This window comes from Xenopus laevis, chromosome 3L (genome assembly GCF_017654675.1).
Source record: "Xenopus laevis strain J_2021 chromosome 3L, Xenopus_laevis_v10.1, whole genome shotgun sequence".
NCBI lineage: Eukaryota > Metazoa > Chordata > Amphibia > Anura > Pipidae > Xenopus > Xenopus laevis.
In genome coordinates, this window is record NC_054375.1 from 49,123,581 (window position 1) to 49,147,777 (window position 24,197).

Below are 24,197 nucleotides of genomic sequence, written 5' to 3' on the forward strand. Positions count from 1 at the left end.
GAAACACAAGGGAACCTACGAAATATAATGAACATTAACTACAAGGATCTTCCCCCAAACCTCTTACAACATACCACAATTGGAGCCACATTACAGATCTGGAAGCAACTACAAGAAGAAATAGAGATCTCACCATTTCCGTCCCCAGACCTAGAGCTATTAAACAACCCTGGTTTTCCACCCAGCTGTGAAAGAGGATTACTAAATAGATGGGCAATAACAAACAACGAGTCCACAAAACTAATTGACTTCGTAAGGAATAAAGAGGTGATATCACTGGACGATATAACTAAACAATGGGGATACCACCCGAGAAACCAATGGAATCACATGCAAATAACCAACTACCTGAAAGCCAAAGAAATACCGCAGAAAGCAAGACCGTCAACGGAATGGGAAAAACTACTGAGTCAGAACAATATACAACATCCCGTCGCACAATTCTATAAAAAATTAATCAAGGAAAACCAGGAAGAAAAAACACCTTTCATGAAACAATGGGAAAAAGAACTCAACACGGAAATGCGGCAGACTACATGGAGGAAAATAATGGCAACTACACATAAAGGCTCAAGATCAACAAGAACACAAGAAGCAAATTACAAACTAGTTAGCAGATGGTATAGAACTCCTGAATACTTACACAAGATATACGAAACGACATCCGAAAAATGCTGGAGATGCAACGAGGCAGTCGGCTCCCTCAGCCACATCTGGTACACCTGCAAAAAAATAAGGAATTATTGGAGTGAAATAGTTGACAGGATAGGAAAACTAAGACCCAAAGCAATACCCAACAACATAGAGATGGCAATATTTAATCTAGATACAACAGATAACAAAGTCATAACAGACAAACTTACAATACATATGCTACAGGCAGCGAGAATAATAATCCCAAAATACTGGAAGAGTACAGAAGAACCCAAAATAATTGACTGGTTAAAAGAAATGGAATACGTTAAAGCGATGGAGGAACTAACGGCAATCAAAAACGGGACAACCAAAACATTTAGAAAAATCTGGGCGGAATGGAGAACATAAGTCATAACCCAAATAAGAAGATTAGAAAAGCAAGCATGACAACATCAAACATTCTCATTAACCCAAATTTACGAAACTAATAATGAGAAAAGAAAAGTAATACAACAAAACTCATGACCTGCTTCCACAGCTCCTACCCCACAACCACCCCCCCTTACCCATTTCTCATTCGATGCAGTTACCATCACCTTTTCCCTCCCACCCCCCTACCCCCCCCCCCACCTCTTATCCCCACACCCCAACCCCTCTTCATACTCCTCCTTTGATAGCAATTTATGCAAGATCAAGATGCTATGTGAGACTGATATACCCTCCCTATCTTTATTTCTGTATCCCATGTTAAACTTGAAAAAGCAAAATAAAGACTTACAAAAAAAAAAAAGAATTCGATTTCGACTATTCGTCATGTAAAACTGCCGAATTTGTGTTTTAGCCTATGGGGACCTCCTACAACCAACTAGGAATAATTGGTGGACTTTGAAAAAAAACTAGGGATGCACCTAATCCCAATTCGGTTTGGGATTCGGCCTTTTTCAAATGGATTCGGCCGAATCCTTCTGCCCGGCCAAACCGAATCCTAATTTGCATATGTGGAATTTGCATATGCAAATTAGGGCAGGGTGTAAAATCACGTGATTTTTTTGTCACAAAACAATGAAGTAAAAAATGTTTATCTCTTCCTACCCCTAATTTATATATGCAAATTAGGTTTCGGTATTCGGCCAAATCCAAAATAGTGGATTTGGTGCATCCCTAAAAAAACTCAAATTTGCTGCTCGATCCTATTCACCCCTTTCGATTGATCTTTTTTTTTTTTTTTCTAATTTTGCGTTTTTGGGGAGTTCATGGGAGTTTTTAGAAACTCCCATAAAGTCGAAATTCCACCCTTGATAAATTTTCCCTTAATATACAGCTGTTTATGTCTGGTTGAAGGGTCCACATTAAGAGCTGAATATGTTGGGTGTGCTCAGCTGAGGGGAGAGACACTGGATTAGTACTAAGGATACATAAAATCGCACATTTTGGACTTGAGATTAAAAAAAAAGTAAGAAGAAATAGTTGAATCGCTGCTTTGTGTTTAAAAACAAAAACACGCATTGTTTTTGCATTTTACACATTACATTGTAAATAAGTCTTTGTAAATGTATAATTTAATCATTGAAAGTGTAACAGACCAAGAGGACTTCCTATAAACAACTTGTTCTGTTTTGTTAGAAATACTTGTGGCTATTTGTGCTTCACCAGCCAGGACACAATCACTGCTTTCTGCAAGTTATGTGATTCCTTCAGAGATAGCCTCTGTGTTCATGAGCGGAATCTAAGATTGAGGACCTAACTAACATTTAATGTTGTTACAGTCACTTAGATCTCCTAGATGTGCAGGCTGAAATGAGACTCTCAGTTTCCTGCAGATGGGAATATGTACATTTTTTTTTTGGTTTCCTGCCCATCTGTCTCCACTCCTGCATCTGTTGGAAAATCTCCTTGATAAAATTGGGAAAACTGTGGAAATTTATAGGATAAACACAGATAATATTTCCTCGCTGTGATCATAAATAAATATATATATATATATATATATATATATATATATATATATATATATATATATGTTGAGAGCAATTTACGATGTGGCTACTATTAGTAAAGCGTCTACACCTCAAATGTGTATTTGTAAAATTCTTTAGGTGTTTGGTTCTTTACGAAGTAACATTTATTGAACATTTTTGCATAATACAGGTATGGGATCTGTTATCAAGGATGCTTGGGATCTGGGGTTTTCTGGATGATGGATCTTTTTGTAATCTGGATCTCCATACCTTACGTTCATTAGAAAATAGTTTAAACATTAATTAAACCCAATGGTCTTGTTTTGTCACCAATAAGGATTAATTATATCTTAGTTTGAATCAAGTACAAGCTACTGCTTTATTATTACAAAGAAAAAGGAAATCATTTTTTTTAAATTTGATTATTTGGATGAAATGGAGTCTATGGAAGACGGCCTTTCTGTAATCCGGAGCTTTCTGGATAACAGGTTTCCAGATAATTGATCCCATACCTGTATTCTCTGTGGCCAGCTTAGAGCTGCTAAATGGGGGATCCATGTTTTGAGTCGGATCTGATTCTTAAGTGCTATTTTCAGTACAAAAGTAAACCACCATCAATTACAAACAAAACATCGCTAATGTATATTTTAGTTTTTGTTTTATATCTTGGTCTTAACACCCACTATGTCACAACTACTGCTAAACACTGGGATTTCCATTGGTGTGTAGCAGAAGCATACTACAACTTCTATACTTGTCTGATAGAACATTCAGTACAGATACTTACAGTATATGGTCATCTTATATTTTACAGCAGAGAGTACCGGTACATTATTCTCTATATAAGGGTTTCTGGGTATCATGTCTTGGCTCTTTTTTTCCAGCTCCAGTGTTTAAAAGTAAAAAAAAAAAAAATACGATCGCTTCCAGTACTTTTAAAATTTTACTTCTAGAGTAAAACTGTTCAGCCAAGACATAATTGTCTGTACTGCAGTTATCTATTCTCTTGTTAATCTGAATTCCCCTGTGTATGCCTTTGGGCATGACTAGCCTTTATATGGCGGGGGAACGTTTGGGATAAAATAAAGGAATCCAAATGCCTTGAACTGCTGGCAGGCACTTTCCAGGACATAGGACTGCCTGGGGCACACCAGAGCAAGCAAAAACAAATGTCAGCATTCTCATGCAATATTCATTCCTCTGCCAATCGTGGAAAGCATTTTGATGGCTGTGGCTTTCCCTGAGAAGATCATGGTTATCAAAAGGCTGAGTGTTCAATAAGCCTTTAGTTAACTGTTACAAAGAGACAATTTAATAAACGTACCATGTTGTTCTGCCACAAATATTAGGAAACAAATCATTGCATGTTCCTGTATTGTAACCTTTTCTTTTTCTTTCTGCAAACAGGTATACATCATAAAGGTGACATGGTCTAATGGAACAACAGAGGTCATCTACAGGAGGTACAGCAAATTCTTTGACCTGCAGGTATGAGGGGGGAACCCGTGGGAAAAATAATGTTGCCAAATCCAAATGTGAGGATTGATGTGGGTCTGCTGCTCTGAATTTCACAGTTGAGTTTCTGATGGATCTTTATGCTAAAGTCTGAAAAATATGGAGACCTGTGAGTTTAAAAGGGATCTTTAGTCACTAGTACCTAGTTCAGTTTTCTCTAACTCATTATTAATCAGGTCCAATGAGCTATCTTCCTCTTGTTGTCAGTACAGGGCTAAAACCTCTAGGAAAATGAGAAGAGCTTGGTATAGGATACACTGCCTGCAAATTAATTTAATCCTTGGGCTGCTGGCACAACGGGTCATGGATACAAAAATACAATACAATAAAATCACTTGGGGGTGCCTGACATTTGGAAAATTACTTTTCTTACTTTTTCTTTTAAAAAATGTAAAGTTGCCTCCTAAAGTTACCAGAGGCTGCTTTCTACAACCCCTGGTATGTGGCTGCTCACCTTGCCTCACGACAGGAGCTGCCTGGACCCATAGCAATCCCATAAGAAACTCTTATTATCCGGGATACCCTGAGAAGTCATTTGGGATAGCCAGTGCTCCATCTGTATTATAAATAAAGTAAGTTGCAGAAGTGCTAAGAAGCCTGTAGTCTTGTGCCTTTATAAGGTTACAAAACTCCTTGGTGGCTTCTGATATTAGTGCAGTCTCATAATCATACTTTAGGGCAGAGACACACGCAAAGATTCGGGGAGATTTAGTCGCCCAGCGATAAATCGCCTCTTCTTCAGGCGACTAATCTCCCCAAACTGCCTTCCTGCCAGCTAGAATCTAAATCGCCAGCGGGATGGCACTTGGAGTGATTTGTTTTCCGAAGTTGCCTTACGAGGAAACTTTAGGTGACTTCGGAAAATTAAGTGCTCCGAGCGTCATCCCACTGGCGATTTAGATTGTAGCTGGAGGGAAGGCTTTTCGGGGAGATTAGTCACCTGAAGAAGAGGCGATTTGTCGCCGGAATCTTCGCATGTATCTCTGACCTTAAGTGTAGGATACTGCTCAACACTCATAGCCCATATAGAATAGAGTCAAAATACAATAGATGGTGCACGCCCAAACTGGCAGAGAGAAACAGTCCGACAGATAGATTAGCACAGCATTAGAGAATAATAAATGCTGAGTATTGCTCTCTGTGTGATTGGATATACTGCACTGTCAGACTTGCCAGGGAATAGACAGCCAAGAGTGGAGAACTACTTCACTTTATGAAAGTACTGCAGATAATATCAGTGTGAGGAGGCAAGGGGATAACTGTATTTATAACTGCTTCTGATGAATGTGCTGTAGGATTATAGAAGATTGAAGTGCTGCACCTTTGTAGATGGGAATAAGGGGGCGAACTTCTTTTGCCAGACTCATAATGACCGACAAGGCATCTCCAACAGTAAGGAAAATTTGTACAGTGACCATATAACCCCTTGTTCAACTTTCTTGGTGTAAGCTCGCCATATCCCTGGATGGTGGCATTGTATAAATTCTCTTTTTTTTGATCTGGGGTTAAATGACTGATGGAAACAGATTAAGATGAGTTTTTGGATTCCCTCTTCCGTGTAAATATTTTGATTAGTTTAAACTGAAGTGCAGCTGTACCTTCATATTTCCTGCATAGTACAGGGAAATGGCTATTTATGGTACTGCAATGCTTATGACCTGTTATCCAGAATTCTTGGGACCTGGGGTGTTACAGATAAGGGAACTCCATTATTTGAATCTCTCTACCATAAGTCTGCAGAAAAATAATTTAAACATTAAATAAATCCAACAGGCTGGTTTTGCTTCCAATAAGGATTCATTATATCTTAGGATCAAGTACAAGGTACTGTTTTATTATTACAGAGAAAAGGGAAATCTTTTCTAAAAATTTTAATTATTTCCTTAAAATGGACTCTATGGGAGACGGCCTTACTGTAATTTGGAGCTTTCTGGATAATGGATCCCATAGCTGTATCTCACTGCATGTTATAAGAAAACTAAGCTGTCCTTGCCCTGTTGGCTTGGTTATGCCCCAGTGACATTCAGTATGTTCACTCTTCATGTTTTTAGTTATTCCCTGTTGGATTCTTGTTATAGGAACACACCCTGGGAGTGCTATGGATAAAGCTAAGGAAAGCTGATGCCAGCCAGTCTGGGAGACAATGGTAGCTTAGGCAACTGAGAAAGTAACACCTTCAGAGAAGGTAGAATTAGAAGGAAAATAACATTATATTTACCTCTTAATATTTTCATTAGATCAATCTAAAGGGAAAATGGAGAGTTTCAGGATGGGTGGGCACTTATAAATGATGCTTCCGTGCTGCACCCTGTGTTGTCACTCACTTTATGGTCCTCCAGTCTTATCTCTCCAGAGCAACCTTGTAATAATTCAGGCCATTTGCAACAAAATAGTTATGTTTTCCTTCATGTAACCATGCTGGCTCTATATAGAGTTATGTCAGCACACTACAAGGTGAAAGCTTTCTCTGTACTCTGTAAATGGATTCCGTGAGGCTGGTATAATGTTATCTGCCTATGATGTGACTGTGCTTTGCTACCGTTTTTGTTTTTTTAGATGTGGCACTGAAAATAGGTCTTTTTGCCAAAAGGAAATCTTTGTGACTCCTAGAAATTGCTTTTTCAGATAAAAATGATAGCTAATTTAGCAGTACTAAGGGTAGTGACACAAAGGAAGATTGGTCGCCTGCAATTAATGCGTGGCTGCTACTAATCTCCCGAAAATGCCTCTCCATTGCCAATCATTGAAATCACTTATCTCTTATTAGCTCGAAGTTTCCTCCAGAGGCAACTTCAGGCGATTTAGAGATAAGTTGGGTATACCGCCAGCAATTTCACTGATTGGCAATGGAGAGGCATCTTCAGGAGATTTGTCCGACGCGCATAAAAAATCTCAGGCAACAAATCTTCCCGTATGCTACTACCCTAAGGGGACATTAATTCCCTGGCGATCTCACAGTATTAGCCAAATATTTATAGCTCTCATTTGCATCCAATATATTCACCAAGATTTTATTTATAGGGACCTCATTTACCCCACCAGAGGTGCAACTGGTTTAGTTACAACAGTTTCGAAATTCTGAGCCAGAGAATAGACAGTGACAAATAATGATACTTTCAACAGCAATGACTTTTACAAATAAAGCTGGCCATACACTGTAAGATCCGCTTGATCCCTAGGGCCAAATGATCATGTTGGGAAACCGAAATCCGCCCGATCGATGCCTTTCCAGCAGTGCAACAAAATATTATCAAATTTTATATGTCACCGGAATATGTATTGCCTCTGTCAAAAGGCACCCATATCAACCTGCAGATCTCTTCACTTTTACAAAGGCATCAAAACTTAAATATTTAGAAATATCACAGTTTCACGTGCAGCAGGAACAGCATGTGCTTTAAGCCAGCCCTCTGGGAGTGTGTTCATTTAAGAACATGTTAGCACCACCTTATGTACAATTTAAGTCTGTGGATGTCACTAGTAATAGTGGAACCAGTGTAAATAAAAGGGGCAATAATCATTCTTGTATTCTAAGGTCCCACTTATTGTGGAATGAAGGAATATATATACATAATCACTGACTTAGTGTACATGAGTCTATGGAGTGGTTTTATGGGTCAAGGGCACAGACTAGTGATGATTTACACAAATATGAACCAAACGGAAAGCCACGTTCCTGTGTATACACATTTGCGGATGTTGCCTGTAATTTCTCCCGGGGCATTGTTACATGGAGTAATTTTGCATGATGGAAATATGGCAGTGTGCATTTCCAAGCGACAGATGTCTGCCGTTCACTTGCATTTGTGATTTTACAGCCGTGGCTGGCAGTGGAAGTGATTTCAAGCAATTTGGTGCTATAGATAACGCACGATCATGGGTGCCAAAACAAAGAGGCTCGATTGCCGTAAGGGGCCATTTTTAGAGGAATAAACTCATAGTGGTGCAAAAATAACCTAAACTATTGTGTTGTAATAACATGTTGTGTTTTTTCCCCCACATGACATGCTTCCTATTTTTACATGACTAATAATCACTCATGGGCCATTTTTCTTGGCAGGGAATTAAATAACCATAGACTAAAGTATAAAGCAACAGTTCCCCAACATAAGATGAGAGGTGCGATATGATGACATCTTAATTCCTGAATTTATATTTTATGCCCTGAGCGCTCCTGGCTGCATGGTGTAACTACTAGGGGAGCAGCTTATTCAAACAAGCAATCTCATTGTTGTTAAAGGGGAACTAAAGTCTAACATAGAATATTGCTAGAAATGCTGTATTTTGTATACTAAATATAAAAATGAACTTACTGCACCAGAACCCTAATATAACAAATGATTTATGCTTTCAAAGTTAGCCACAGAGGGTCATCATCTTGTAACTATGTTAAACCATCTTTGCAAGACCAAGACCATGCACCTGCTCAGTCTGTTCTGGGCGTCTGCTGTGAGGTTAAGCTTAGGGATTGTCATAAATTATCAAATCAGCCAAGTCAAATATCTGCCATAGAAGCAGATACAGCAAGACTGATTAATAATCAGAATATAAAGACTGCACTGGGTCTGCGGATACGAATCTCTAAACAGTCGCCGGCTGCTCCACAGGGAAACAAACAAAGCTGCTGGAGTTCTGGGAAGTAAGGTGAGGGGCTCCCCCTGCCGTTAGAATGTATGATGGTGTCCCTGCACAGCTGTCAGGGACTGTCTGAAGTTTCCTATCCACAGCAGTGAGAGCAAGTAAAACTAAGGGGAAATTTCACTGCATACTGTTTCTTATAAAAATGGTAGACCTTTTTTAATTAAAGTATGTTGGAGATAGATTTCTTTTTCATTAAAGAAAGTAAAAATTAGATTTTATTTTTTTGCCTTTACATCCCCTTTAAGATGGGACCTGGCTGCTAATGCCTCAAGTTCTGCACTTCTGGAGAGACGACCGCTGTATACAGTTACAGGATAATGAAGTTATAGTAACTCACCAGCTAGGGGAGAGACTTTTACACTTGCTGCAAATACTTGACTTGCTCTCTCAGCCACTCTCAGATAACAGATTAAAAGCAACATTTTTATTTCATTGTTAATAAAATACACATGGCCATAGACAAGTTACTGGCACTTATTAATACCAGTTCCTGGGTCAGCAACAGTGACACATGGCAGCCTAGGTAGATTCTGGGACAGAACAATAGCAAGTTTTATTTAACAAGATTACTTTATTTGTCAATAAAGACCATATCAGTTATAAAATGTATTGAAATCACGTTTCACCCAGCTCCCTCCCCATGTTACATAAGGAAAGAGGATACACATAAAGTGACCGGTGCACGGAACAGTTAGTTCTACCATATTACTTTGTTAATGACTCTAATTGCTTGTTGGAAGCTTTTGCAGTGTCTAGCAGTTCTAGTTTGAATGCTGCGGAACCTTCTTCTAGATGGCAAGAGAAAGAACAGAGAATAAGATGGGTGAAAAAGGTCTTTTGCTAAGATATTTGCACGGAGTATAATGTGTTTTTGGGTTAGGAGATCGGTGGGAGAGGTTTTGTAGTAAGCCATAAGGACTATGTGATTGTACCACAATGTGCCAGCATGTTGCATCTAAAAAATGCAATGAAACATGAATGGAATAAAAAAACAACCAGGTAGAATATGATGGGATCAATTAGCTAATATGTTTAGGTGCAACTCAAACATGCAACTCAAACATACATCAAGCACATTAAAAAAGGCTGTATGTATAAAGAGCCCTAAACGTTATTTTTTTTTTTATGAACATTTCCTTTTGCATAGCTTGCTAACAAAAAATATAGTGCCCGATCTTGCACATAAAAGGTCTGATTTTTATACCTTTCAGCTCATTTCATTACCAGCTGCACAGACCTGATCTGAGTGAAAGCTAAATGAGTCACTACTAGTTTGCCAACACAAGAGCCATGAATATCCTGTAAATTGTATCCTTTTAAACGGTACTTAGTGATGTCATCTGTTATAATTGGAGCTTAGTGATGTCATTTCTGTCACATGACTCACTGAAACTTGTGTATTATAATATATATAGTACCCCCTGTTGCAAAATATGAGGATTTTAGAAGTCACCTTGGAGTACCATGACCTGTATAAAAGAAAACTCACCTGTATAATTTCCCTGGAACCACCCAGCAGAGTATAGGGCAAGTGCTTCTGTATTTCTGCCTTGCCCACATGTTCACGCTATTTCCTGGCTTGGCAAAAATAAGGCAGGATTTTGGGAAGTTTCAGTATAGAGTTCTTTATGATCCATGTGACTGGAAGTCATTGTGCATAAAAATGAACTGGGAGGTTTTGAATATGGGAAATCTGCCTTTGCCACTTAACCAAAGGAGAAATAGCAGAAATGTTTGCAATTACTGGCATCAATAATTGCCCCAAAGTATGAAGACCCATATAATGGGTTCATACAGTATGTACTCTTGATGAAATGACCTTTACCCATAGCTTTGTATCCGATAAGGAACCTAAAAGCTTGTTTTTGGAGAAACTGGGATACAGTTGAATTGGAAAGTAGGTTCTGAGCTTCATAGTACATAATCTAGGTTTAGTAAGCATTCAAATGCAGACCCCCTACCTCTAAAATCATACTCGGCATTAGAATATTGGCAAATACAGTTCCGTTAGATTAACCACAAAATTATATATGGGGGGGATTCAGGCTCTCAAAAACCATGAAGGTCACCAGAAAAATAAGTTAAAAAATGAAAAACTTCATTTGAACAACATCTCTATTGCTTTGCCCATTTCATGTTGTTCGAGAACTTAATCATGGGCTACTAAGCTTATAGCCTATGATTTAGGGTTGCCACCTGTCCGGATTTCCAAATTAGGAATGTAGTGAACCCTCTCTCGAAAATCACACAATCCGCCCCTAGATGTCATCTGTCCTCCCTTGATGTCATCGTCCCTCCACCTGCCCAGAAAGTGGCAACCCTACTATGATTAAAGGAACAGTAACACCAAAAAATGAAAGTGTTTTAAAGTAATGAAAATATCATGTACCGTTGCCCTGCACTGGTTAAACTGATCAGTTTGCTTCAGAAACACTAGTTCATATAAACAAGCTGCTGTGTAGCAATGGTGGAAATGGAAAAAAAGGTTATATGGCACAGGTTAAATAGTGGATAACAGATAACACCATTATGTTCTGCAGAGATTATCTGCTGTGTAACCTGATCCTTTTCTCCTTTGAATGGCTGCCCTAATTGCTACACAGCAGTTTATTTATATAAACAATAGTAGTGTTTCTGAAGCAAACACAACAGTTTTACTAGTGCAGGGCAACATTACAGTACTCTACATTTTTATTATTTAAAACACTTTACATTTTTGATGTTACTGTTCCTTTAAGTGCTCGGAAAGAACGAAACGTGAACTTATTTTTCTTGTGATCTTTATGGTTGTTGAATGCCTAATCTATATCTACACAATCTATATTATTTTTCCAAAACTGTTTGTTGAAGATTTTCTGGGGTTAGTGCACTTGGACCATGTTATATACTAGGCGAAACACAATATACAGTACAGGTATGAGAGCTGTTATCCAGACTGCTCGGGACAGGGGTTTTTCCAGATAATGGATCTTCCCATAATATGGATTTTCATACCTTAAGTCAACTAGAGAATCATGTTAACCTCAAATAAACCCAATAGGCTGGTTTTGCTTCCAATAAGGATTAATTATATCTCAGTTTGGATCAAGTACAATGTACTGTTTTATTATTACAGGTATGGGATCCGTTACCTGGAAACCCGTTATCCAGAAAGTTCTGAATTACAGAAAGTCTCCCGAAGACTGAATTTTGTCCAAATAATCCATATTTCTAAAAATTATTTCCTTTATCTCTGTAATAATAAAACCCTAGCTTCTACTTGGTGCAAACTAAGATATAATTAATCCTTATTGGAAGCAAAACCAGCCTATTGGGTTTATTTAATGTTTAAATAATTTTCTAGTAGTCTTAAGGTATGTAGATTCAAATTACAGAAAGATCTGTAATACAGAAAACCCAAGGTCCCGAGCATTCAGCATAACAGGTCCTATACCTGTTCAGAGAAAAATGTAGTAATTTAAAAAAATGTTGAATTGTTTGGATAAAATGGAGTCTGTGGCAGATGGCTAACAGGTGTCCAAATAACGGATACCATAATCGTATTTATATTTTTTACTTTTGTACTGTGTTCTATATACAATAAATGTTTTTTTTGTGTGAAATACAGTTCCATTGCCACCATAAATTCACCAGTAAGGTGCTCCCATTACAGAAGCTAATATACAGGACCCAAACTTGTCGAAAGTTCAGGGTTTGGATATTCCTGAGAGAACTTCAGTGGAAGATTCCATGTAACTTACATATGTGCCGTGGGGCCATGCGGGTAGAAAGTGGTGTATAGGTCTTCTTCCCCATACACCATATTGTTCTCTTTCCTTATTTTTGTTTCATTTTAACTAACAAGTGAACATAATCCTCACAGCTCTACCAACATCAAGAATTGAGAATTTTAATCAAAACTCTTAGTGCTCCCAGGTGTATCCTGAGCAGATGTGCAAACACAAGGTCTCTTCTAGACCCACTTAGAAAGTAAACACGTAGAGGCTACAAATGTGTGATTCTTTTTTTTTTTTTTCCCCCACATAAACCTACAGCCATTGAAATGGAGAAAAGCTGTGTTAACCCACAGCTGTGAACTGATTTTCCCACACAATAATACCACATCTCCTTTCTTAGAAAACAGCAGGACCTGATTCATCGGCCACTTACGCCAAATACAGGAACTGACTCCGCTGGCCGGCTTTACAGTGCTATCAATGATCCCAGTAGCTGAAGAAAAAAGTAGTCCCTCTCCCCAGCTGCCACTTTAGCCAGTGATATGCATGTGACTAAGATACGCATACGTTCCCATTACCTTTGATGAATGATATAGTCAGAATATTAATGATTGGTTGTTATAGGTTTCTAAACTCAAAGGAAGCTTTGAACCTGTTATTAAATTATCCCCATTGCGTTTTTTGTGTTACATTTATTGTAGAGAGTGCAGGAGCTTATTCTACAATTGTAGGGAATGGTTAATGTTTTTGCTTTGTTAAAAAATGATTATCAGTTGTAAAATAGGTTTGGAGGCCTCGCTATCATTGTTAGCTCCCTGCACATTTTCCTCGAATCTTGAGACCCCGCAGCGATGATGATATTACGGAACAGCTTCCTACTTGGCACCGGCTGCTTGTCTCCGCTTGCTGTGTCACCTACTGTTCCAGACAACATCTAAATACATCTAAATACAACTGGAGATTAGAGAATCGGCATATTATTATTGACCAGTGAAACACGCAAGGTTTTCACAGTTTATACTAGAGCAGCAAGAGTTTCCGGTGGCTGCTTATTTTCAAGGCGCTTTTCCAGTATTTTGTTTTTGCAGACCTGACTTTGGTTAGATGTAAAGCTGAATCCTTATATTCGGAAACAGAGCCTCTAGTTTTTATACTTCTTGGGTTAAAGTAGTACAGCGTTTGTTCAGGGTCCATCAGGATATCCAATAGATGAAACCAACATAATAATATTGTATTGAGTTCCAGGAATATCTAGAACAGCAGATAATCATTTTGCCAAATGAAAGCAAATGTAATTTTAATCCCCTTGCCAATATATTGACAGTTTAAATGATTTTAAAGCCATGTGTAAATGTGATGGCTGTGCCTTGCAATGCTCTGCACTGCTTGTTCTGACTATTGAAGCAACATAACAAAAGACAACATTTTAATAGAACTCTAAAGGAGCATGAAGGGCATTGTGGAATTGTAATTCTGGTTGAAAGTTTGCTGATTGCTGTGTCGTTTCAGTAGCTAAAACCACAGACACAGATACAGCTTTCATCAGCAATTAAACTTATAAACAATTTTAACATTTGCAGTTATTGGAAAATAATTTTTCTTTTTTGCTGACTGTTCTAATTTCGGACCCTAATTACTGCTGTGGGTTTCCACGGAGGTGGCACTGTTTCAAGATTTGTTCTGTTCATGACTGATCGTGCCTAATGCACAATGCTTAGTTTTTCTGCCGTGCATTCTTGGATTAGTGTCTTGGATTATTTTACTCTATGGTAAAATGAACTTGGGTGCTATCATTGCACTCCTGCTTACTCCTTACTTTTTTATGTCATTATTTTGCATATATAATTGGTCATTTGGCATTTATAAATAGACCTTGTCCTGAGCGAGTGGTCCCCACGTGATAATTTTGCAGTCTGAAAAGCAGACGTGACCACATTGGTTGTTATTCTTCAATATGGAAAATCCTGTGAAGTGACTTTCCTCATTGTTGAGTGCAGGAGTCATGAGCCGACCTTGGAAGTGCAAATGGTCACACTTCTCCTACAGTCTGATCATTTAGTCTTGATCCCAAAGGAACGGATTGGTGCAGTGGGACTAACCACTTGTGTGGTCAGGATCTGATTCCTGAGGATAAACGATCGGATTGCTCTTTTGTGCCCTACTTACATAAATCAAATCATAAATAGAAGTAATTTTAGCCAGTTTCACCCAGCTGGCCTCAAATCATCTGTGCAGTCCCAAAACGGCCCCATTGCCTGATCCAAATTCATTCAGGGTCAAATGAGTTTTTTATCTACGTGATGGCAGCCATGGTCCTTGTTTCCAGCCTTAGCTACTTTTGCTCCGGAGCAATTTGGTCAACTTTGGCACAGAAAACTGCATTCCGGTTATATATAAATCTACTTTAAATGTTTCCAACCAGTTTAGAAACCTGAGCATTTCTAGAGGCATGCACTACCACGGACAGTTGACATCTATGCTATTATTAACCAATACATAGTTGGAGAGGTTTTAAAGGGCTTTTTATTTTATTAAACAAAGACTGCCTTTGGGCATTTGGCACTGAATGACAAGTAGAACAGGAATACTTCCTTCTATGATATAAGAACCTTGCCTCAAATTTTAGAAGAATTAATCTGCTGCCTCTTGACAACAAGGTAGAACCCTGACCCTCGAGTTTCATTCTGAACCAGCACATCTTCATAGAGTTTATCCTGTGTTTGTGTGGCTTTCCGACAGATACTATGGTTAATTCACTTAAACACAGGTAGAGTAAATGGGTCCTGATGAAGGAAAGCCCTGACAGCTGTGATGGGCAATGTTTTTGAATGACAAGAAATTACTGCAGTTAAAATATTGAAAGCAGAAGCCTGATTGGATGTGATGAGTTAGAGCAAAACTGAAAAAAATCTTACTGCATTTGAAGAACTGAAAGTTCATCTGACAAGCAGCCAGCCCCACAAGTAAAAGCTAAAGAGAGCGTTGCCATATGGTAGTGGTAATGGAACATCAGGCAGAATGCTGTGCTCAGCCTTTTGCAGAATATGAAGCAGCTGCCGGGGGGGGACGTGTCTGCTCCAAGAGCAACAACGCAAGGCCCACATCCAACCGCACCGCTTTACTTGCACAAAAGTGCGCCCATTGCCATTTCAAAGAGACCAGTGCGGAGGAGGGACATGTGTTTGTTTAATGAGAATGCCGGGGTTAAAAATGACAAACATACACACAAAATCAGCAGGAACCTTGGGAGGGGAAAACTTTTTACTGTCTGTAACCTCTGTGGTGCTGGAGAGATATCCGAAAGCAACAATAAGTCCTGCGAAACAACTTAGTCTACCCATGTGTAGACACAAAATTGCCTTAGTCCGCAAATCTCATTCTTTATTTATGTCTTCAGCCTTTTCCCCTTTCAACTTCAGTCCCTTTATTCCCGTCAGTACTGCAAATAAATCACAATGATTAGTCCTAAGGAAGGTGTTGGGGAATTCAGTGGAGCAAGGCCGATCTGCAGAATGGCTTCTAAAGATGTTTAAAAAATTCCTTCTGGCTCCATATTCTAGAATCATTATGTGCCTGACATTCTGCAGCCTTACAGGAGTGAATCATCTCTTTTACATGTGGCTCAGTAATTAATAGGGTCTTGTTAAAACCTGCAGTGCTGTGCGCTCTAACCAGGGGTCACCATTGGGGAACAAAGATGCTGTTTTATGTCGGCTTTAAATTCCACCAGTCATCTCTTTAGAACACTTTAATAGAACGACTGAGGATACGGTGGTGCTATATCCAGGGGTGTAACTACAGAGGAAGCAGACCCTGCAGCTGCAGGTGGGCCCAGGGGATGGATATAGGGTTCCCCATGAGGCCCAAATTAATGGGCGATTTCAACATATATTTGTAAACAAAATACAGCCTCTGGATATGTTTGGAGCCTTAAAGTGAATTTGCTGTGGGGCCCAGTAACATCTAGTTATGCCGCTGGTGCTATCTATTAAAGGAAAACTATACCCCCAAAATGAACACTTAAGCAAAAGATAGTTCATATCAAATTAAGTGGCATATTAAAGAATCTTACCAAACTGGAATATATATTTAAGTAAATATTGCCCTTTTACATCTCTTGCCTTGAGCCACCATTTCATGATGGACTGTGTGCTGCCTCAGAGATCACCTGACCAGAAATACTACAACTCTAACTGTAACAGGAAGAAGTCTTGAAGCAAAAGACACAACTCTGTCTGTTAATTGGCTCATGTGACCTAACATGTATGGTTTGTTGTTATGTTTGTGAATCCTACGATCCCAGGGGGCGGCCCTTATTTTTTAAAATGGCAATTTTCTATTTATGATTACCCAATGGCACATACTACTAGAAAAGTACATTATTATGAAAATGGTTTATTTACATGAAGCAGGATTTTACATATGAGATGTTTTATGCAATATCTTTTTATAGAGACCTACATTGTTTGGGGGGTATAGTTTTCCTTTAATAGGCATAAATATTTTTCACTAATGTCCTAAAACTAGATAATGTGAACCAAATTAAACAAAAGAGCCCAAGTCATAATACTTGTCAGTTTTATTTATTGAGGAAAAATGATCATAAGTCACATATTTTTGCATGCCCCCCTTGTCAATAACTGTAACAAAATATTTCTGGTATCCATTGATCAGTCCTGCACAGCTTGTAGGGATTCTAGCCCATTCCTCCTTACAGAACAGATTCAACTCAGACATGACCCCCTGATCTGTGCACGTGTTACACCTCCCCTTTTTGTTTCTGTCTCCTATTTGTGTATAGATTGTGAGCTCTTTGGGGCTTTTTGCACCTGTATATAATTATCATAGTTAGAGTTATATTAGTTGTCCCCTTATTTGTTTTTATGCTTTTTTTCTATTTCTTTTATTAAAGGAGTGGATCACCTTTATGTTAACTTTTTAGTGTGTGTCACTGTGATGGAACAGTTAATTCTAAGAAATTTCAATTGGCCTTAATTTTTTCATTTTTAAATTATTTGCTCTCTTCTTCTGACTATTTCCAGCTTTCAAATAGTGGTCACTGACCCCGGAGGCCAAAACGATTGCTCTGTGAGGCTACAATGATATTGTTACCATTACCTTTTCTTACTTCTCTATCTTTTCATACCCTTTACTATATATTACTTCATATTCCAGCCTCTGATTCAACCCACTGCCTGGTTGCTTGGGTAATTTGGACCCTAGCAAACAAATTGGTGAAATTGCAAACATCAGAGCTGCTGAATAAAAAGCTAAAAAACACTAATAATAAAAAATAAAAAACAGTTGCAAATTGTCTCAGAATATCACTTTCTACATCATACCAAAAGTTAATTTAAAGGTGAACAACCTCTTTAAAGGTAAACTAAAGTCTAAAATAGAATAATGATAGAAATGCTGTATATTGTATACTAAACATAAACATGAACTTACTGCACCAGAAGCCTAATAAAACAAATGATTTATGCTTTCAAATGTTGGACACAGGGGGTCACCATCTTGTAACTTTGTTAATCATCTGTGCAAGACCAAGACCATGCACATGCTCAGTGTAGTCTGGGCTGCTGCTTAGGGATCGTCATAAGTTACCAAAACAGCTCAAGTCAAATAATATCTGCCATAGAAGCCGATACAGCAAGACTGATTACTATTCAGAATAGGCAGACTGCACTGGGTCCTGTGTTGTCATGTAATCTAATGTGGATTTTATAGTTTTTGTATTGTTTAATACAAACTTTCTCCAACTCTCCAGAACCAGTGGCTGCAGCAAAAATATCCTACAAATAGAATCCCAGTTTATCCGTTTAAATCTGACTCCATGATCTTTGTCTCTGCAGCTGGAGTTGGAAACAAGCAAAAATAAAATACTGTTCCATTTTTACTTTATTAACTGGAAAAGAAACCTATCCCCAATATACTTCAATTAAAAAAATCTGTACAGTTTTTATAAGAAATCTGACTGTATGGAGTAAAATTCTCCCTTCATTTACTTGCTCTGACTGCTGCAGATATGAATCTCTACATGGTATGATCCTGTGCCTTAAGACCATCTGACGTTTCCTATCTATAGCAGAACTAGTAAATAATGGGAGAATTTCACAGCACACAGTCAGGTTTCTTATACAAACGGTAGACATTTTTTAATTTAAGTATATTGGAGATAGGTTTCTTTTTCATTAAAGAAAGTAAAAATGGGATTTTATTTTATTTTTTTTGCCTTTACATCCCATTTAAAAGTATCTTATGTGATAAGCAGCATGAAATATAATGGAAGACTCAAATGCATTAGTGCTTTATTGTTGTATTTTTGTTTATTATTTTTAATTGTATGCCAGTTGTTGCCTTTGTTTCTTTCTGGTTGCCAGGCAAACACCGGTCAACTGTGTTATATTTAACAACTTCTTTTATATTTAGATGCAAATTTTGGATAAGTTTCCAGTGGAAGGAGGTCAGAAGGATCCAAAACAGAGAATTATCCCTTTCTTGCCAGGTATGTGATCTATCTGTACAATACATGCACTGATTCATGTTTTCTATTGTGTGTTAGAATAATATTATTTGGTATCATTCTGTTTTTGGAGCAAGCAGACACTTTTTTTTTTTTATGAACATAATTTTGTCATAATATGTAAAGTGTTACAAGTCACTGACTTTTTTTGGAACTTCTGATGTCCTCTTATTTTACAAAATGGGTACCTTTATTTCTTATATTGATGAGCCATGATGGAAGTAACATCACCTTTTATAACTAATGACATAACTAAGTATTTTACATTAGGATATATTATTTGCAGGTAATTCATGACTCTTGAGACTTCTATTAGGGCATTATCCTGTCTGTATGTTTTTGGACTATGGGAGCAAACCTGGAGGAAACTGTAGCAGCATAAAAACTCTTCCATTGTTTGTATTACATTTTATGTTGATTTGTAATATCTTTAAGGTATAGGTCCAATTCATAGATGAGATGCACTGAAGAGGCTTTCTGAAAATGGAAGTCTGTTTGTTGTACAACAATGTTTCAAGCAGAACTGAAACATTGACAATAAACGGATTTACCTTTTAATAAAGCCCCTTGCGTTCACCTCATTTATGAATTAGACTTGTGTGTGTGATGCTGGAAGGCTGCAGTATAAATTAATCTATATAGAGATTAGATGGCTGTTCTCAGTTATGCCGTTGCCTCTGGAGTTAGGAGAAGAGAAAGGGTTACTGATGCTTGGGTGGGATTGGCAGCTGCTGAGTTTCATTCCAGCAGAGAAGTTTTCTTGCAGAACCTTTGGAAAATCCCTGTTCAATATTTGGAAAAATAATCATTTGTATTTGTAACTGGAATATTCTGCACAGTTTAATGATTTACTTGCTGTTATGCTGAGGCTTTTAAAGGAACGATCTTGCACATTTGACAGTTTCAGCCAATTGCCAACAAATAGGATTCTGTGATGAGCATCTGTGCATCATTTGACACATCTAATGCACAAACAATATGCCTTCACGCAGCATCCTCTCTATTTTGCTTGAGTTATTGGTGTTCAAGTGAAATGCTCTTATGCATGGTTTCCTAGCAGGGCACACTGGGGAGTGGAGATTATTGCTTCCATAACTTTCATTTGCAGAAAGAATCTCTGATCCCTGATTACGTGTTTTGCAGTTACGCAGCCACCCACACCAACTACACTCGTCTAACTCATTAAATAATGATTCCTATAATTGATGATTTTTCTTAGTCCAATACTGGCAAGTGGTTTCTTTTTTTTATGGATTTGAAATTTTCATGGAATTTACCTTGTTATGATGCCGTCTGAAGTAAAATCTGGGTTCTACTGTAAATATTTTTTATACATCATGATTGCTCATATTGATTGAAAACTGTAAGTCTGTTCCTGACTTGCAGGGACCATTTCAACTCACTCACCATTAAGTTGGTCATTAGTCATTCAACCCATCCTTTCCCTGTTTTATGTTGACATGATGGATTCTGGCACTTGATAGGGAGTTCTTGGTTTTGTCTCTATCACGTAGCACTTAATCTTGAATGTTAATGCATAGTTCTAGTGTATAGAGCTCTGTGCATAATTAGTGCCATATAAATAAAAATGTAAAAAATACACACTTGAGGGTCAGGGCACATGCTCAGATTCAGGGAGATTGGTCGCCCGGCTAATCTCGGGGCGACTATTCTCCCCTGAACTGCCTCCTGCTGGCTATAATGTAAATCACAGCAGGACATCGCTCGGATCGCTTCGTTTTCCGAAGTCGCCCGCAGTTTCCTCGTGAGGCAACTTTGGGTGACTTCGGAGTGCCATTCCGCCGGCGATTTACATTCTAGCCGGCGGGAGGCAGTTCGGGGAGATTAGTCGCCCGGAAAAGTGGAGATTTGACGCCGGGCGACTAATCTCCCCAAATCTGAGCGTGTGCCGTGACCCTGAAAATTCATCTGCATTCTTTATAATGCAAATTGTCTCAGAATATTGCTGTCTGATAATAAAAGTTTATTGTATTATCAGGTCAGCTAATCTATCACTTCATTTTGGAACAAGGTAAGGGAGAGGTTGAATGGCAGCCAGTTTAGGGAGCGAAATTGTCCCTACGAGTCTCACTTTCATGGTTCCTATCAGTCTGAGGAGTCCTGTATGTCTGTCACATACAGGACATGATTCTTTTTTTTATTTAAGCCCAACTGAATGAGTCTATATCAAAAAGTTGGGTGTGGGGTATATTTACCCTTTTATATAATCCTTCCTTGTGCTTTTCCTGACAGCAGAGAGTGGGGGTCACCATATATTCTCATTCATTAGACTTTAGTGTTAGGAAACACACAGCTTAGCCTGGAAAAGCTCACGGCAGTTCTGTCCTTGACTTCAGTTTGACTTTATACAACTGCTGTGATATATTGGGGCTTGTGGGTCTTTGTCAGCGCTTTTGGGGGCTGCGCAGTATGAGCAAGCAATGTTATTCCACCGGAAAGTCTGTAACACACAGATTTTGTGCCAAAATATTCATCACAGGGATTTGGAAATGAGTGCAGCTGGTCTGCATGTTTCCCTGCGGTGACCCCTCACTGTATACATACCCTACCCCCGAAACACACATTAGTAAAATGCAAATCACTCACATCACTAGGTGGTGTTACAATCAAATAGAAATAATTTGAAAGTAGTACTTTACATTCATGAAAAAACCCTCTGACCAAGATTTAAAGGAGAACTAAACTCTAGTCCATCCTTAGCCCACTTCACCTGCCTCCATTTTTGGCCCTAAGCTCCTTTCCCTCAACATCTATTCTAGTTTCGTAGTAGTAGTTTCGTAGAGCTTCTCAGTGGAGTTGAAAGGCCACGGAGACGGTACTTGTACAGTACTTGTGTTCACTTGTTTCTCATTCTTGTTAGGCCCTCTGTTATTGATCTTCCATTCTGCCTTCCAAACTGCTGCCTGGTTGCCAGGGTAGTTAAGCCATAGGAACCAGATATCAGATTATTATTATTATCACATTTTTATAAAGCGCGAGCATATTCTGCAGCGCTGTACAATAAATGGGTGTATACATCTAACCTACAAATTTACGTACAAAGCCACCAATAACTGATACAATAGAGCTTACAATCTTAAAAATGAAATCCAAGCCTAAGGCTTGCAGAACTAGAGACAAATCTATATTTTTTGTAATGACATATATTTAATAGTGCAAGTACCTTTTTTTTACTATTTCCCACTGGTCTCTTTAGAGTCATCTTGAGGAGGAGACTAAAATGCTCTTCTGCTTTCCTTTACAAGAAGGGTTAATCTCTGTAGATAAGAGAGTCTCTACCCCATATAATTCCCATATTATATGGACAGTCCACATATATAACGGGAAGTGGAGTAAAAAATTGTCCCCGGTGAATCTAATTGAGTGCTTGAGATAACCCCCGTTTGCTTCTATAAAATCATGGCAAGTTTTACATGGAGGTTTAGATTTTTTTTTTTATTTGAGTTTTTGTTTTTTTGTTTTTTTTCCATTTGATAAAGCATAAATATTTGTGTTTGGGGGGAAAAAACCTTAAATACAGGTATAGGACCTGTTATACAGAATGCTCGGGACCTGGGGTTCTAAATAACGGATATTTTTGTAATTGGGATCTTGGGATTGCTAGAAAATCACGTAAACATGAAATAAACCCAATAGGCTGGTTTTGCTTCCAATAAGGATTAGTGATCTCTTCGTTTGGATCAAATACAAGTTACCATTTTATTTTTACAGAGAAAAAGTAAATCATTTTTAAATATTTAGATTATTTGGATATAATGGAGTCTATGGGAGACGGCCTTTCCGTAATTCGGAGCTTCTTGGATAACTTTGCCTCCTAATTCTGCATATATAATCTTAAAAACAAAACCTACCATTATATATGTTTTTTTTAAATGAAAAGAATAGGCAGATGAAGTTTTACAAACTTTTTTGTTTTACTGAGTTATATATTGTCGCTGTAAACAAATGGTCGCCTCCTTTGTATTTGGATAAAAAGAGATCTCTGCAGGCACCATGTGTGTGTAGAAAGTGATACAGAATGTGAGGGTATTAGAGGTTTAAGGGCAATGGTGCAAGGGGTAGTGCATTAATGAGAGAGGAACTGAGCCATATAAGTACATTAATATCCACTGGGGATATTAGGATGCAAGACAAAGACCCTTGTGGTGACCGAGGGGTAATCCGATAAGGCAGTAGCGGAAATCTCTGCGGATTATTAGGCAAAACTATTAAGCAGAAGTTATTATCATATAACTATTCCCCAGGTCAGACAGTCAGAAAGGCTTTGAAATCAATTATAAAATCAAAGCAGCCGCTCCAGCTGTAAGCATGTGTCGCCCTATTAATCCCGAGCTCCTTGTTTTCTCAGTAAGTGACATGTAGCCTCACAGGATCCATTGACGTGACATGCCTGACAAAACCCAATTCTCCTTTAGCTAAAAGCTGTTGAAGGTTAATCCAGAATCTGCTGCATTGCTCTCAGTAAGTGGATTAGATGCCTTTGCTTAGGTGTGGAGGGCACTTTCAAGGCTAAGTTACTGCTAAGTATATTGGGATATTATATTTCACTCTGTGGCCTTTAAGTAGTCATCCGGGCTTAGGTGTAGGATTTGCACCCGGGCTCCACTGTTGGACGGGACCCTCCAGACGGCCTTCTCACCCTCCGGACATGTGTATGCATACAAGTTCTGTCCTCTGTCTTTTTGTAATGGGCTGCATTGAAGCACCTTTAACTGATTTTGCTTTATCGATTACATTTGAGTAGTGCCACACTAAACATGCACAACCATACTCTGTACTTGCTTTATCAATTAGTATGTGTTAGTCTCAGGCAACTGCTTCATATAATTTAATAGTATCCCACTGGCAGCAGTTAAAGACTTGTGCTTTAATATGTAATGGCTAATTTACGTGCCTTCCATTTCTGTGCCAAGCCATGCCCACTTTGCCAAGTATGAAGCGGTCTGGGTTAAGAATGATGAAAAATTCCATATTTAAAAGCAACTAGTCTGACATACCCCTTCTGTCTCATTCCCCCGTCCTGAGCGCAGCTCTCAGTTCATGGGCCAAACAAAATGCACCCTTTCCTAGATTGTGCGCCTCTATCAGAATAAGCCTGCCACCATGTATTTAGAGATGAATACGTTTTCTATACCTCCCTCTCTGCTTCCTCGCTTTTTGGCTTCTTTCCAACTCTGTTTAGGT

At 38.5% G+C, this 24,197-nt stretch overlaps 1 protein-coding gene across 4 annotated transcripts in view; it reads left to right on the forward strand.

Annotated features, from left to right (window-relative positions):
- Positions 1-24,197, forward strand: part of sh3pxd2b.L (SH3 and PX domains 2B L homeolog) — a 103,874-nt gene that overhangs the window by 25,824 nt on the left and 53,853 nt on the right. For all 4 annotated transcript variants that reach the window (XM_018252162.2, XM_018252163.2, XM_018252164.2 and 1 more), the window contains exons 2-3: positions 4,002-4,082; positions 18,899-18,974. In XM_018252162.2, coding sequence (XP_018107651.1) covers positions 4,002-4,082; positions 18,899-18,974 — 157 coding nt within the window. The remainder of the gene's footprint in view (positions 1-4,001; positions 4,083-18,898; positions 18,975-24,197) is intronic.